Genomic DNA, 17,763 nt, shown 5'->3' on the forward strand with positions numbered 1-17,763 from the left:
ATGTGAAATTTCTCACGTCTTCTTGTTATTAATCACAAAACCTTTTCTTAACTAAATCATTCCTATTGCCATAGGCCGTAGAAAAGATTGGCGGGCTAATCACTAATTATAACTAGATATTTGGCTACCTCAAAAAGTTTTTTTTTTTTTTTTTTAAATAATATTTATTTGGTTTCAATGGAAAACCATTGCCCATCATCATAGCCAAACAGATATAAAAAATGTTACCTCTCCGGACTAATAAAAGAGATACGCACTCAAGTATGCACATTCTAGAATAAAGAGTACATATTTTCTTACGTGACATTAAAAATTATAATTAGATCCAAAATTTAATGATAATTTTTAGTGTCATATAACAAAGAGTGTGCACTTAGGAGTGTAAAAGTATGAGTGTAAGTAACATTTCTCCTAATAAAATTATTTAAACAAAAATTAATAATAATTTCATTCATCTTGACGCATGCAACAACTCAGTTTTTTTTTTTTTTTTAAAAAAAAAAAAACAAATATTCACTATAAACGTAAAAGCCCATCCAATCCAAGTCATACTCTGCACTGCAATCATCCTAGCTAGTCAACAACCAAGAAAGTTGATGATTCCATCCATTTTATGGAGGGCTTAATTCCTCTTCCCTCAATGTAAATTTGTATATTTCTTAATTATTATTAGTCCGAATCTTGTCAAATAGATTTTTTTTTTTTTTTTTTCGATTCTTGTAATTTAATTTAATTTTTCCCCATGCATGATTGACTAGATTATGCAACATTTCCGTATAGAACCAAGGCATTTCTGTTTACAAGCAAAAAAATCTTCCCTATTTGATGGAGATTTAAGCAGATAATGCGTTTTCAGTGGGTGACAACTAATAATAAGTGACAAGTAAATATTTGTGAAGACTGCTCTCTTGAGAAGTAGGGTATCTATTATTCACACTATCTACTATCCAATCCAGAGTAAAAATGTGAATCCTATGCGGAATCAAGACATTATATTTGTGATAATAGAGCCGTTTGAGATTGGTTTCGAGGGTGAAAGATAAGTTTTGGTGTCCCCATAATAATTTCCCAAGAAATGGCCTATTTAATGCCCATCTCACAAAGTAACGCTACAAGCAAGGTAGGCCCGGTCAAGCTATATGCAACGGGTGTCCTCAACATTTTCTAAAAATGAGAGAGTAATCACCTAACCAACTACCAAGTGGGATCCAAGAAAATAATTTGGATATTCTTGGACCCCTTCAATAAATAAATAAATAAACATTGACCTTCATAATTTCGTTCTTCAACAACTAGATTGTCAAGTTGTCAACAACTGATGTTGACAAACACCAAACGGGTCCAAACCCCCTTCCCCTCTTTTTTCCAATTTTTTTTTTTTTTTTTAAATAAAAATAAATTTTTAAGTTTTTAAATTTATAATATAATAAAAAAAATAATATTTTAAGATGATGTGACGCAAAAGGTTGACGTGACACTAATAGAAATTACAAAAATGAATAGAAAACTCACGGAGAGATCGATTTCAAATCCGTGAAAAAATTAAAGTGTAAAAATTAATTTTTAAAAAATAAAAGACTGATTTCAAATTATGCATCGACTCAAAAAATTATTAGACATTTGTCCTAAAGGAAACGACACAGTTTTGAGTTTAAAACACCTTATTAAATTTGAACTCTTTATTTTTTTCTGCAACAGATGTACTGAAGCCAAATCCATCGGCTTTAAGAACGTAAATAGTTAATAATAATAATAATAATAATAAAGTATTCTTTAAATAAATTTTAACTAAATATTTGTTGAACACTTAAGCCGATATAAATGCTCTTAATAATTTTATGGGATAATTGCACCGTTGGTCCCTGTGGTATACCATAATTATTTTTCACTTCCTATGGTTTAAAAAGTTCATGGGAGGTCCCTGTGGTAAGTAATAATTACAAATCGATCCTTGGCGTCAAATTCCGTTAAAATTTTTAACAGATTCTGTCAAATGTCACGTCAGCGCCACGTGTCGCCAATAAGATGACGACACGTGTCATTCTTAATAAAAAAAAATATAAATTTATTAAAAAAAAATAAAAATACTTATTTATTTATTTTTTTTAAAAAAAAGAGAACCGGGAAGAAAGGGGTGGCGCGCAGCCACCCCTTTAAAGATCCAAGGGTGGCCGCGGGCCACCCATGCCACCCCTGGGGGTGGCGCGCGGCCACCCCCAGTGGCCGATGGCCACCCCTGGATCTTTAAAGGGGTGGCCCGAAGGCCACCCCCGACGGCCACTGGGGGTGGCCCAGCCACCCCATACTGCTTTCTTCTTTCTTTCTTTTCTTTTTTTTTGTTTTGTTTTTTTTTTTAATTTTAATTTTTTTTTAAAAAAAAATAAGTTTATTTATTTATTTTTTAAAAAATTTATATTCTTTTTATTAAGATGGACACGTGTCGCCATTTTATTGGCGACACGTGGCGCTGACGTGGCATTTGACGGAATCTGTTAAAATTTTAAACGGAATTTGACGTTAGGAATCGATTTGTAATTATTGCTTACTACAGGGACCTCCCATGAACTTTTTAAACTATAAAGAGTGAAAAATAATTATGACATACCACATAGACCAACGGTGCAATTAACCCTAATTTTATATCAGGATAAGAGAATCAGAATCTGCACCTTTCTCGAGCAAATCTTATAATAAGTATAATTGTCTTTTTCTGGGCATGGCAAATGAATAGTTTATTTAAAATATATCTTCCCTCTGATCTGTCCTTCTGATTTTTCTGGAGTCAAGAGAGATAGCAAACAGTAATTGATTATTTTATATTTAAAATTAGAATTAAATACTTTTTTAGTACATATAATTTAAAGTCTTTATTTTTTATTCCATGTGAGGCTTTATTTTTTTGTCTCATGTACTTCAATTCGTATCACGTACTTGACTTTTGAAAAAATACGAAAATGATATCTCTGTTAAAAAACTAATGGTTATCCACGTGTACTCTCAAGTGTTGACACATGTCTTATGCATTAAAAAAATTAAAAAGCTTTAAAAATTAATAAAAATACATTAATTCTTTTTAAAAAAGAAGTGCCACTCTCATTTTGGCCAAGAGGGATAGTCGAACCACCCACATGGCCCTTGGAATGGTTTGGCCACTCCCATGACCCATGAGATGGTTCGGCCACTCCCAATAGCCAAACCTCCTTAATTTTTTTTTTCTTACTCTTTTGCTTTTGGAGGTGGCTTGGCCGGAACACCGACTAGCCCCATGAGCCACAAAGATGGTTTGGCCACTCCCAAGGGCCAAACTTTCTTAATTTTTTTTCTTTCTTGCTCTTTTGCCCTTGGGGGTGGCCGAACCATCCCCAGACCGGCCAAAGGGTGGCTCAACTATCCCTTTTTTTTCTTTTTTTTTTTCTTTTTTTTTTTTTAATTTTATTATTTAAATTTTTTTTTTTTTTTAATGCATAGGACACATGTCAATACCTGTTAGTACCGTTAGTTTTTGAAAGAAAAAAATTGACAGATGTACCATTTTTGTCTTTTTCTAAAACCCAGGTTCCATCTATAATACGAATTGAAGCAGAGAAGGCAAAAAATAAAGACTTAAACCACATGTACCAATAGCCTATTTAACCCATAAAATTATTTATTAATAAATATTTTGCCAATAAAAAATAATAAAATAAAAATGTCAAGAAACAACGTGGTTAAAAAAAGAGTGGGCATTAGAAATCTGACTGCGGTGGTAATCTACATTTTGAGAACCAAATTTCAACCAGCAGAATATCAATTGAATGGTGCTTTGTGCTGACCCAACTTGAAACTAGTTTAATTTAGTCGATATCACAAAGAGAAGTAGAGGAAAATAAGAAATGTATAAAGTTACAAAAATAACATGAGGTTTATATTTCGAAGCCAAATAATAATAATAATAATGAATGCAGACTTGGCACTTAAGTAAAATATATCTCAACAAGCCAGAAGGAGTAGAAAGAGGAAACACTAGAACCAGTTAGATTCAAAATCATCCAAAATGCAAAAGTTGGCAATTAGATTTATCAGATTATCAAACCAATCAATCAAGAAAAATATATCTGGTAATCTGAGCATATGAAGAATAAAGATAATAATCTATTGATGCATTCAACAATAACATACTAAAATCCCATGAATTACTTGATTATTTGTCCTTCTAGACTAAATACTGCTTCTAATTGGGCAGCTTTGATTTCCCATAAGTAGTCAATCACTTTTACCCTCCTGGGATCCAATCTCCTGCAAGTAATGTTCTGCGTCCAAGGCTGCCATGCAACCTGCAATAATAAAAAGAAACCAAAGTCAGCTAGAGAGTCAAGACTGTAAATACATGTTAGACTGCCAATAAAACAAAACTTAGACGAGACAAGTTTTATTTGTTTAGAAAATAACTTTTGCTCATCAAAGAAAACCCAAATACTGGTAACAGCATGTTAACTCAACAATGGTAGATGCTGGGGCCAATATTACAATGAAAGCCATAACAAACATGATCTCTATTCTCTATAGCATGTTCAATGAACCACAATGAAATAGAAAAGAGCAGCAGCCTTTCTGTCTGTCTTGGAAATTAATGAAAAACAAAAATGTGCGTTCCCAATAGTAGAGTCACAAGGCTTGGAGTCAGTAGGCACAGCCTGCTTGGGCTTTATGTTTCACTTCAAATTCTCTGTATTATCTCTATTCTTTAGGGCAATTATAGATATCATCAAATATTAACCATCCCAGCATAGCCAAAAATAACTAACTCAAAAGCTTCCCTTCATCAATGTAGCTAAATAATAATAACAAAAAAAAATCAGCTTGTGAAATTAAGGTTGTGTTCAAGCTTAATTTAAACTTGTGCAAAAATCAGACATTCATGTCCAATCAATTTATAGGTCACCAAGCACTGAAATAAATCAGAACTCAGCACAAGCTCGGCCTGACATGATATTTGATCATAATTCAAGGGGGCAAAAATGGGTGGGACAACAGCAACTTCCCGAAATTCACATTTATGAATACTCAATGTTCCAAAACCCTTAAGGAGTTGAAATTCATTAAAAAGCATAAAACTCAAGTAAACAGGAAGAATACAAGATAAACACCTAACCAGTAAAAGGGAAAAAAAAATCAAGAATCAAAAAAACCACCAAAGCTAGAAAAATGAAAACAATCCAGGATATCCGTTCATTGGTATAGGGTATGTTCCAAAACCTATGTTAAACAAGCTTGGGTTTGTACAGTTATGGGCTCAGCATCTTAAAAAAATTGTGCATCATTCACTGGTTTGCATATGAGAGATGGTTATCAAGCCAAGCCCTAATGGGTCATGAATGAATTTGTTCGTCAAAATCATCAACAAAGGTAGTCTCCATTCAGTAGTCCGTTGCAAATGAGCAATAGGACAATGCAATAAGTTAATTAGACTCAACGGACCAGTTAAGGAAGGATAAATCTCCTCTGTTCTTGCAAGCAGGCCCCTTTTGAAAAGAAGAGAGCAACAAGAAAAGAAAAGAGTAAGTAAACAAGGCAAAAAGTGAAACAAGCAAACAAGCAGTGCCTTGCTTCAAATGTTTATTTGGGCAAGCACTACAGAGGAGACTAAGTTGAGCAATGGATCAAATGGATATTACATAATTCACCACGCAAAACGATAATCATAAACAAACAAATAAGTATAAATGATCAGGCAAGATTACGTTGCTTTTGCAAAAATCCAGATTCCACAAAATCGATATTGGAAAAACAAAGGAGCGAGAGAGAGAGAGAGAGAGAGAGACGAACCAGAGCCGGCAGCGGTAACAGCTTGCCTATACTTCTTGTCCTGGACATCCCCGGCAGCAAAAACTCCGCGCACGCTGGTCTGAGTGGTCCCTGGCTTTGTGACAACGTAACCATCCGAGTCGAGCTCCAGCTGACCATCCAAGAACTTGGTGGCCGGCTCGTGTCCTATCGCAAAGAACAACCCCGAGACCTTGAGATCCGAAACCTCCCCGGTCACCAAATTCTTCACCTTCAGCCCTCCCAAAAGCCTTTTATTCTGAGTTTCGTCCCCGTAGGCCTCCACGACGGCCGAGTTCCACAGCACCTGGATCTTAGGGTTCGTCAAGGCCCTCTGCTGCATAATCTTGGAGGCCCTAAACGTATCCCTCCGGTGGATGATGTACACCGTGGACCCGTACTTGGTGAGGAAAGTAGCTTCTTCCATGGCCGAATCCCCGCCTCCGATGACCGCCAAGGGCTTGTTCCTGAATATGGGGGCCGCACCGTCGCACACCGCACAGGCCGAGATTCCACGGTTCCAGAAGCCACCCGGGCCCTCCCCAGAGCCTGGGAACTCCAAACGCTTGGCCACGGCACCGGTGGCCACGATGACGGAGTCGGCCGCAACGGTGTTGGAATCGGCGAATATCTTGAAAGGGGTGGTGGAGAAATCGACCTTGTTGACGGTCTCGGTCAGAATCTGGGTGCCGAAGCGGAGGGACTGGCTGCGGCACCGATCCATGAGCTCGATGCCGTTGATCCCGTCGGGGAAGCCCGGGAAGTTCTCGACCTCGGAGGTGGTAGTGAGCTGTCCGCCGGGGGCGATGCCATTGGCCATCCAACCCTCAAAGAGGACGGGCTTCAGCTCTGCGCGGGACGCGTATATGGCGGCGGTGTGGGCCGCGGGGCCGCTCCCGATGATGCACACCTTCGTTTTGAGGGTTTTGATGTCATCCATGGCGGAGGCTGAGGCTGAGGCTGAGGCTGAGGCAGAGGCAGAGGTCGGAGAAGTGGCGGCGGAGGCTACTTTAGGAGAAGCGGCAGCGGCGCTGGCTAAGGCACAGCTGGAGGCCAGTCGAACAAGGCTACGACCACTTTTCACAAGACTCAGCAACAGCTTGTGTTTAGCGCTACAATTCATGTCTCGCCTTTTCTACAGCATCTTTACTCGGACTTTATTGTAATTTACAATGAGCCCCAGCCCCAGCCCAGGTAGGCCGGTACTACCTATGACCTATGACCTATGTTTTGTCATTTTTTGTAAGTACATATTATGTTGGTCTTACTAAATCATCAACAGCCTTAATTTCTTGAAATATAAATAGGCAGAAGAAAAGGTTGCATTTCTTCTTGCCTTATGCCGGCCGTTATCCTATGTCCCGATTGGGCGGGAAAGAGATGCCATAATTTTCAATCTTCATTCTTCATTCTTCAACCCAAATCACTACCATTCATACTAACTCTTTTTCTTTTCTTTTCTTTTTTTAATCAATTTATTCGTTGTAAAGGGCACAAGTTTTCTAAGGGCAAAAAAAGATGCCTTTGTTGCCTTGGATTAGTTGGATAGGATCACATTCACGGGAAACCGTAACATCCGGGGAAGTGGTAACAAACTATTTATTTAGAGCATTTTTAATAGATTCATTAAAATAATATTTTAGCTATTTTGGTGGGACAATTTTGTAAAAATACCTAAAAATTATTTTCAACAGTCATACCAATTTAACCAAAAATTTTTAGTGAGTGCACATGTGAGTACTGTTTACTTACCAAATCATTAAAAAATTATAAAAATTATCATTTCTTCTTTATTTCTCACACAAATCAGTCTCAGTACAATCTCGTTAAGAAAAGACAAATTTTTAAAAATACGATCATTAGGATAAAATAAATATTCATAAATATGACCATTAGGAAAAGACAAATTTTTAAAAATATGACTGTTAGAAAAAGACAAACATTCAACAAAGATTAAATAGAGAAAGGATAAAGAAATCTAAAAAAAATATTATTTAAATAGAATAGTGATAATGAATAATTAAAATAGTGAAGCTGCTGGGAGTGCTTTAAAAAAGTGGCTCACCAAAATAGATAAAAATTATTTTTAACTATTTTGAATAGTAAAATTTGGTAAGACTACTAAGAATGCTCTTGTACTTCATAAAAAAAATATAAAATTGGTCCATCTATTCTAATTTACTTGATTTGTAATTAGTTTTATGTGATATTAAAATGAATTTAAAGGTTATTGAGTTATGTCAAAATAATAATTTATTCTCTACGATCAAATTTTACACTATTGACATATACCTATTCCTTCTCCAAAAAATTTCAAAAAAACTAAAAATAAAATAAAATACCAGGGCTTATAAAAAACAGCTCTCTCTCTCTCTCTTCTCTCCTATGACGCGTCCTTGTTCTCATCTTCCTTTCTTTCTTTCATGCTCTTTACCTGAATCTAATTCCTTGCACAACTTGAATTTAATTTTCTCTTTCTCAGAAGCTTTCCGTCCTCTTTCCTCTCTCTCTCTCTCTCTCTCTCTCTCTCTCACCGTTAGACAATCACAGTGAGGATATTAGGTTATACAGGAGCCCTTAGTTTCTTGTTCAATTATGGGTTTGACTTTTTGTGCTATAAGCAAACGCTACAAATCCTGCTGTCTCTCCTTAAAATTTCTCAAGCTAGCTAGAGAAGATGATCCAAAGAGCAGATGCTCGGCAAGTTTCTTTCTCGAAACGTCGATCTGGGCTCTTCAAGAAGGCCAGCGAACTCTGCACCTTGTGCGGTGTTGAGACTGCCCTTATCATCTTCTTCCCCATAGCCCAGGGGGAAGGCCTTCTCCTTTGGCCATTCTTCTGTGCTATAAGCAAACGCTACAGCGAGATTTTCCTTTCTTTCTGTCTCTGTGTTTGGAGAAAAAGAAATGCAAAATGGTGGAAAGGCAGAATAATTTACGGCAAGCAAGATGGCCATGGAGCTCTACAGTGATGATGGTGGATGCGGAAGATAAATGAATAAAATAAAAATAATATTTTAATAGTATAACAAAAGATAAAGGGGTAATTACCTTTTCCCCAATGAACTGCCGCCTATGTTATTTTGTCCCAACGAACTACCATTTCGACTAAAAGAGAGCATCAAACTATCATTTTTACACAATTTACCTCATTTCGTCAGGAATCCCGTTAACTTGGATGGAATATGCCATTTTTTTTTGTTAATTTTGATTTAAATACCAAAATGTCATCTACAGTAATTAATAAAAAAATATTAAAATTAATATATTAAAAAAAAAAAAACCTGAAGGAAAAGGGGTGGCGAGAGGTGGCCGGAGCCACCTTAGGGGTGGCTCACGGGCTAGCCACGACCTCTGGGGTGGCCGCGCAGACACCCTAGAAAAGACCTAGGGTGGCCGTACGGCCACCCCTTAGGCCGGGGTGGCTAGCAGGCCACCCAACCACCTCAGGGGTGGCGGCAGCCACCCCTTTTCCTTCAGTTTTTTTTTATTATTATTAATACGAGAGTATTTAGGTAATTTTTTAAATTGAGTTAGGACATTTAAGTCTTTGCATGAATTAGACTGATAGACTGGGGCAAAGTATGTAAAAATGACAGTTTGATGCTCTCTTTTGGTCGAAGTGGTAGTTCGTGGGGGCAAAATGACATAGGCCGGTAGTTCATGGGGGGAAAAGATAATTACCCCAAAGATAAATGAAAGTTGTTGCGGACTATATTTGTATAGGAAAATAAAAAACAGTTTGATTCCTAAATTTTCTTTGAATTTAGGAAAAATATTTGGGTATTTACTACAAGTGCTCTTAGTGTGACACTGACTTAAATAAGATACGTGTCACAATTTTATTAACTATGAAGTGTTATACTATCGGAATCTGTTACTTCAGTGGACAAAATTTGACTGCAGTGAGTCAATTATTTTTTTGATATACCTCATAAATCTATGAATTCATTTCAATACCACATGGAGCTAATTACGCGCAAATCAGGTAAACCACAGGACAAATTTTACATTTTCCCCCATACTTTATGCCTTGACATTTCCACCAATATTTAACTAGTAATGCTATTTTCATACTCATTTTCACATCCGTTAGCGTAACGACTTTTTCATTATTATTATTCTTTGAAAAAAGTATACATACCCCTCAATTGATAATGTTTTCTCCAAACTTTACGTTGTCCTCGTAAATTATCAAAAATTGTCAATGTCCTTCAATAAAAACATACCCTTGATAAAAATAATAATAATAATAATAAATAAATAAACAGTGGAACAATGGTGGTTCAGTCACCCCCTCTAGTCGACATTGGGGTGTCCAAGGTGCTTTTTTTTTTTAAAAAAAAAAAAAAAGAACAAAAAAGGAAGCAATTATGGGTTGTTGGGCCGCCTGATCAATTTTTTGGTTTTTATTTTTGCCATTTGATTTGGCTGAGCCACCTCCAAATTGCTAAGGATGATTCGGCCACTCCCTTCATGCATATGTGTGGGGGTAGTTCCGTAGTTGGCAAAACAAAGAAAAAAGATAATGATAATTGTGGGCGGCTGAACAACCTCCAATGGCCATGGAGTGGTTCGACCACCCCTTATTTGCTCAACTGGCCAAAAGGTGGCTTGACCACTCCCTATCCTAGCAATTTATTTTGTTTTTGAATTTATAAAGGTATTTTTATCTTATTACAAAAATAAAAAAAATAAAAATAGTTATTTTTATATTTTTGCTAGTTTTGGGAGACATTGACAATTTTTTGTAGTTTGAGGGAACATTATCTTAATCTAAAGTTTGGGGGGCATTTGTCAACCGGGTAGTAATTTAAGAGGGGTATGTGGACTTTTGTTTTGTTTTGTTTTTTTTTTTTTTTTTTAAGTGGCTGATATGAAAAGCTACTTTAAATATGACATTCCTGCCGGTGTGAAATGAGTGTGATGAGTAAGAGTAATTCTAGAAGTCTCTCATGTGTCACTCGTGTGTCCCTAAAAAAATGGGGTAGCTTTTAAAATCACCGTTTGATCAAAATTCAATAGTTATCAATCACAAGCCCGATAGTAATTTTAAAAGCCATGTCATTTTTTAAGGGACATAAGAGTAACATAAGAGAGACTTCTACGATTACTCTAATAAGTAATATTACTCTTGATATACTCATCTTTCTCTTTGTTAACGGGCTCTAGAAGTAATTTTAAAAGTTACCCTTATGTTATTCCAATAATGATGTGGCTTTTAAAATTACCAATTGATTAAAATTCAATAGTGATTAATCACAAGCTCAATAGTGATTTTAAAAAAGTCACATCATTCTTGAAATGACAAAAGAGTAACAAAAAAATGACTTATAACATTACTCCGGGCTTTAATCTTCACTAATATTTTGCTCTTACAAAAACCTCTATTATTATAGATAGGCTCGTTAAGAATACTAGTAGTACATTCTCTTAAATTTTCTTTAAATTTTAGAAATCAATCTATTTTTTGCTTTCTTATTTAAATAAATTATACAATAACTTTCCTTATTCTTAAGGGAAACTTATAGCAAAGCGATTTTTTTTTTTTTTTTTTGAATAAAATAAGAAAACACGGAGGGAGTCTTTAGTAGGAGGTTTTTTAGAGCATTAGCAACAATTTTCCATATATTTTTCTTAAATTTAGGAAATTAAATTATTTTTTACTTCCTCATTCAAATAAACTTCATAATAACTTCCACTATTCTTTCCTTATATTATATCAATGAAGGAAATTTCTATCCAATAAACATTATTTCAAATAAATGATAGGGGGAAGTGAGAAGTAAGAGATTGAAAGCATTTTAAATATCATTTCAAATAAATGTTAGAGGAAAAAGATTAAAAAAAAAACATTTTTCATATTAAAATAATGTTAAAAGAAGCAAAAGTGATAATCTAGATTGAGAATAACACTTTTAGTTCTCTTGGTGTCCTATTAGTTAAAAGAATAGCAAAAGAGTAGGGATTTTTTAAGAGTTTTTTGTTTTTTTTTTTAGCCTTGGGGGAAGAATGTAATTTAAGAAAGTTGCTGATAATAGTTATTGTTGCTAGTGTTTTAATAGTCTTCGAAGAGGGCTGCACTAGAATTGGAAATGACGGCTAATAGTAGCCCGACCCAACTCTGGACGGATTTAATTTCAAATATTTGATGAGAAAGAGAGAGAAATCCATTTCTAGAACCAGCTAGCATATCCCATATATTCAACTATCTGAAATTGATTAGCTTAAAAGGAGGAAGCATTAAGCAATTAGCTCTTACCAACTCAAAGAAAAAGAAAAGAAAGAAAGAGGATCCATCTATTATTAGTGATAATGGGAAATCTGCTTTTCTCAATTATATACCCAAATGGTAGGTTGTGGGCATCATCATTACTCATTAGGACTTAAAAAGTGAGCTTCTACCTAAAAAAGAAAAGAAAAGTGAGCTTCTTCCGTGAAATATGATGACTGCACGTTTTAATTGTCAATGAATATTTTCGTCTCTTCTCTTCTTTTTATTTTACTTTTTAAATTACTATATAAAATAATTCATAATCTTAAGATCTTCATAAAAGATCGACTATAAATTAATCTCTCCTTAATTTCTTTTGTATTTGTTTAGTGGAAAGGTGACAAATGTGTTAGGTGGTCATACCTACTGAGAACTTTCTCAGGACTCCCACCACGGCCCCACCGGCCACCTCATAGAAAATAGCACCACAACAATATGAGAGAACTTTCAAAAGGTCAAAATTGAACAAATTAAGGGACTAATCATTTTTTTTTGTACAGATCGATTAGCCATGGCTCATGGATGATGGATGGTATATATCTCATATTTCAAGCACCGCATCATGAAGAAGACAATATTTAAATGTAACTATTTAATAATTAACACAACAAATAGTAAATACAAGGGAGACGGATATACCGGCCGGAGCATTTTTATACAAAATGATCATAAACTACGTACTCCCCGCTCCTATCTTTGGATGGCTGGGTTTTGATCCACAGAAAGAGAGGAGCGCTTGATAAACTCTAAGCAGTCCGCGATGGCTTCGGCATAGAAAGAATTGGTCCTCCCAAACGATCTCAACCTACTGTGATCGGCTCGAGCCATGTTGGGTACCTTGGGAACCAAACTCCTGCTGCTGCTGCCGCTGCTGCTGCTGCTGCTGCTATTCCTCTTGATGCTATGTTTTCTTCTGCCAAGACCTTTCTTTAATGATTTTAGAGCCTGCCCATAAGAAGACCTCCATCTATTTATGAGCTTGAACAAATAAATGAACCTCTCCCGTAGTCTCTGAACGGAAAATCTTTTGGGGTTTAGCCGGAAACCTCTGCTTCCACGGCATCTCCTGATCATGCCGTTGCCAACCTTGTTGTAGCTCATATTACCCATTTTCAGGCAAATACTTTTCAACGCAATCTCTGTTGTGGGATTATATAAATAAGGTTGAAGGATGACTTTTTGGATGCCGAGGCGAAGATGGTCAAGTACGTTTGGAGGGAAGGAGCTTGGAAATGTGTGGCTTTTCAAGTGTTTTTTGGACTTTTAATTTAGACCGTGTTTGGAACCTGAAATATGACCGGGACTTTACCGGGTTATAAATTTAAATAAGTTTAATTTGGAACGACTGGAATTAATATTGGTAGGGCCGATGAGGGGGGGACAAGGGAAAAGAAATTGGGTGCATATATGTCTCACTCTTCCAATTAGGTGACTAAAGCAGCCCTATTAATCAGACCAAATTGGCATCCAAGACTAATTAATTAATTTGGCGGGGGCCAAGCAAGGGGTGGTTCTTTGTATTATATACTATAGCATGGAATGTAAGCACATTTAATCAAGGTGCAAATTTCTGGTAGTCTAACAGTTTTTTGACTTGTGAATTGAACTGTCTTTTCTGGTAGGGTGGTGGCTAACTTTTCAATGTGAGTGATCGATGGATGTTTTCTGTATTCCATTAGTAAATGAGACAGTTGGATTGCTCTATACCGTGATAGATAATTAATTGACAATATATATATATATATATATATATATATATATATATAAGAGAGAGAGAGGGGGTTGTGTATTAATGTATTTAAATTGAAAAATGATTTTTTTACATCATATTACCTTCCATCAATTCTACACCAAGACACATAGGGTGTGGATCTCACACCCAATGTATCTTGGTGTAAAATTGATATAAAGAAATGTGATGCAGAAATAACACATCTAATTTAGATTAACAAGAAGTAATTATTGTTCTCCCAGTTGCTTAATTGATATTTAACTGGGCGCATGGTAATTATTATCAAAGATCACGATTGACTGCAATTTGATGATCACCAAACTACTCGATCAGACAGTCGTTTGATGTATGAAATATATATATATATATATATATATATGAAACCTTTTATATGGAGATCATCCCAATCCCCTGGATCATCAAGGACTTAAATTTCTCAATTGATTGTATTTGGAACAGTCAATTTTCCGATCCTAGCTATAATAAAGGCAAAAGAGTGATTAAAGTGTTCTAGTGTGAAAGACCGATTAGCACTACTCCTGAGTAGTAGTGAATAATGCGCGCATCTCTTGTAGGTCAACAACGTTGGCCATCAACAACTCAATAATCCAAGATTTTTATTTTAATGGAAATAAATTTGGTAGCCGATCGAGAAAACCTGTTCATACTGATGCACGAGAAATCGGGTAGTTTAACACGTGGAAGGCAGATGATTTTTCAGACTTTTCGACTGTGGATGTACGTGGAAGCTAGGCCAAGACCCAAGAGGTTTGTCGTTTGTGCGTGTTCCTTGACTTTTTCATTTCTTTTTTTTTTTTTTTTTTTTTTTTAATCGCAACTTCAAGTCAAAAACCCTATTTTCACTAATTTCTGGACATTTCCCTGTCAAAACTATAACGACCGACAAGAAAATTCTTGCAAACATATAGAAAAGTGCAATTGAAATGGCCCTTCAAAATCTGGCCAACTTAATTGTTTATTTATTTATTTTTGAAACAAACTTAATTGTTTATTATGTGGCTTGGATCGGAGTGAGGGACATTAGCATCCGGTTCTTCAATTTTTCTTTTTCTTTTTAAAAAAAATAAAATTAAGTACTTATTTTTTTGACGACAATCTATATCCAATTCTTTATTTTTTTTCTCTACTCCATCAAAATATTCGTTCTCATTCTTTAAAATATTCGTTCTCATTAAAATATCCATTAAATCGCATTGAATTGAATTATATTATTTCTCTTTTCATGTATTATTGTAGAATTTTATCCAAGATGAAGAATGGTAAAGAACTGAATATATATAGAGATATTTTAAGGTGTGGTTAACTGTAATTTAAAAAAAAAAAAAAAAGGGCTTGACGAACCAGATACTAATCTTCTACAATCCATTGCAGGCCAGTTTTGACCTTTGTTGAATTTGAACTACTTTTTTTTTTTTTTTTCTTTTTCTTTTTTCTTTTTTTGGCATCAAGAATTCAGAAATAGTAAGTTTAAGGTGTATTTAGGGTTTGAGATTTATATTACTCTATTGTAATTTTGATGCAAATTGTTGGTACAGTTTCCGGTATGGTGACGTGTCGCCTATTGATTCGCTGTCTCCCTCAAACGCACAACCTTGATTCTTGTAAAACAACAAATAACTAGTCGGGGGTGCCGACTACGCCCACTCCGATGCCTAAGTCAGTTCAAATCAATTTCCTGGAAAGTATCCGTAATCTCAAAAGCTCAGAGAGAATATATATAATACCTGGTGTGATGGTCTTATTTATAGGCTGGTAGTTGCAGTCTTACTAGAATTCTTAAAGACCAGTTGGAATAGGAGTTTGAGTTATAGTCTGGTTGAACCTTAATCTTATCCTCAGGGAATTTGAATAAGGCTACAGAGTCCAAATTGCATTCATACCTCTTTAATCTTAATTCTACGTTACTAGTTAGCTATCTTATCCTGTTAATAATGGGATAGAGGCTTATTCCTGATCTTCCGGAATACTGGCCTTATCTCACTCTAAGACAATTGTAATACACTTCGACCAACCCCCGAGGTGATAATATCCGAGACATGTTCGCTTCGAAAGGACTAGGAAATCTCGGAATACTGCCGCACCGTAACAGGGTTGTGGAAGATCTAAGGTGTTATCATATGGATGCCATCTTATCCGAGGTGTTATCATACCAAAACAATCTTTGTATACCGGGTTGTGATTCAACTTCTTGAATGGTCTCATAGCTTCTATCAAATCTGTAACGCCCCGCCTTTTACAAAAATGCGTAAGTGAAAATTTCTATTTCCACGTGACATTACGACATCATCGGAGTTATAATTTGGCAGCGGAATATATTTTTCTCCCTCCTAAAGTCTTAGGAGTTGATAGCATAATACATTAGAGCTGATTGAAATACCTCGAAGCATTTATTAAGATTTATTTAGGTTATCATTACAAGCCATATGCACACTAGGTGCATTAAAACTAGTGCCACAGACGGCACATAAGCATATAACATAAAGAGTAATGATTCACTACCACCTTTTAATACAACTTTTCACCACCTTGTTTATGTGGCAAGGTGGTCCCCCACCTTGCTTATGTGGCAAGGTGGTCCCCCACCTTGCTTATGTGGCAAGGTGGTCCCCCACCTTATTTTATTTTTAAAACCTAAAAAGTAGTAGGGGACCACCTTGCCACATAAGCAAGGTGGTGAAAAGTTGTATTAAAAGGTGGTAGTGAATCATTACTCTAACATAAAAATATATCAAACATAATATTGTTATAATTATTACATGCCATAAAGTAAAACATATTTAAATACAGCTAGCTATTTCTAAGCTAACACATAATCATCCGATAATGGTTTCAAGAATAAACATCAAACTAGCATATGGGTCAATGCTTTCATCTTCCAGATCTGCAAGGTAACTATGCAAATATGGCGTTATCATATTTGCATAGACAAACAAGTGAGTCATCCATTTTTATATTTAAGTTACCATCAAACTAATAACAGTTCATAAAGAATGTAAATGCAAGGGTTGTATGAATATGCATCGTAGTAACCATTTAATTTGGTGTTTTATGATCATCTTTCTTCAGACCTCTTGTCCTAGGTTATCTGAACCCGTTTACGTCCGTTGCCTCCCACTTTGAAGTCTTACTTGTTTTTACTGGAATCCTACCGGTCCCAGCATTAGTTATTTATTAGGACTTCGGACTCCCCTGGGTCACTCTGAACCCCTTGGGTCCACTAATTAGCCTTCATTCCACTTGCTACTACATCAGCTTGTTGATGGCTATCTCCTCAGCCGTTATATTAATTGGACACAACATGCAATGCATGAACAACCACATGCAATAAACACACACCACACAGTTCTAATGAAACATAGAATCATTCCTCAGTAAGCACATCCATACTTACACTTCTTGGTATAGTTTCTTAGCTCATTTTTCTGCATATAAATCAATCCATATCATAAATATATATCAATTATCTATCAAACAAAACATTGTTTATAGACACTCATCTTTTTAAATTTATTATTATCCATTACTTCATTATTTTTGATATGATCACTTATAATAATCTTAAAACCTTGGTTCATGATTTGGTGACGAGGCTATATGACCAATACCACCAAATACGAACTTAAAGGATTTAAAATATATCATAAGGACAATAAAAGTAAATACGATCAACGATTCATGTTTAAGCACCGAAACACAGCGTAGCTCTTGGTGACATAATGCTCAAACATGAATCTTAACAATTAATATGGAATGTTATATGATAAATACACAAGTAATAAAAATGACCTGTGATGATCCAAGACCATCACAAAGCTAAAATAAAACAAGAATAATATACATATATATCCATAATTTCATAAAATTCATAATAACATCAAATAAGATCAAAGAGAGGTATATGTGTTCTTTTCTTGAATTCTTTTCTTTTTAACCTT

General features: G+C 35.4%; 1 protein-coding gene across 1 annotated transcript; it reads right to left on the minus strand.

The window, feature by feature from the left end:
- Nucleotides 1–4,111: 4,111 nt before the first annotated feature.
- LOC133851870 (thioredoxin reductase NTRB-like) lies at nucleotides 4,112–7,029 on the minus strand. Its single transcript, XM_062288473.1, has 2 exons — nucleotides 5,806–7,029; nucleotides 4,112–4,313 (listed from the first exon to the last, which is right to left on the minus strand). Exons 1-2 carry the CDS (start codon nucleotides 6,923–6,925, stop codon nucleotides 4,243–4,245), a joined length of 1,191 nt encoding a protein of 396 aa, XP_062144457.1. The 5' UTR covers nucleotides 6,926–7,029; the 3' UTR covers nucleotides 4,112–4,242.
- Between the last annotated feature and the right edge of the window lie 10,734 nt (nucleotides 7,030–17,763).

This window comes from Alnus glutinosa, chromosome 12 (genome assembly GCF_958979055.1).
Source record: "Alnus glutinosa chromosome 12, dhAlnGlut1.1, whole genome shotgun sequence".
Taxonomy (NCBI): domain Eukaryota; kingdom Viridiplantae; phylum Streptophyta; class Magnoliopsida; order Fagales; family Betulaceae; genus Alnus; species Alnus glutinosa.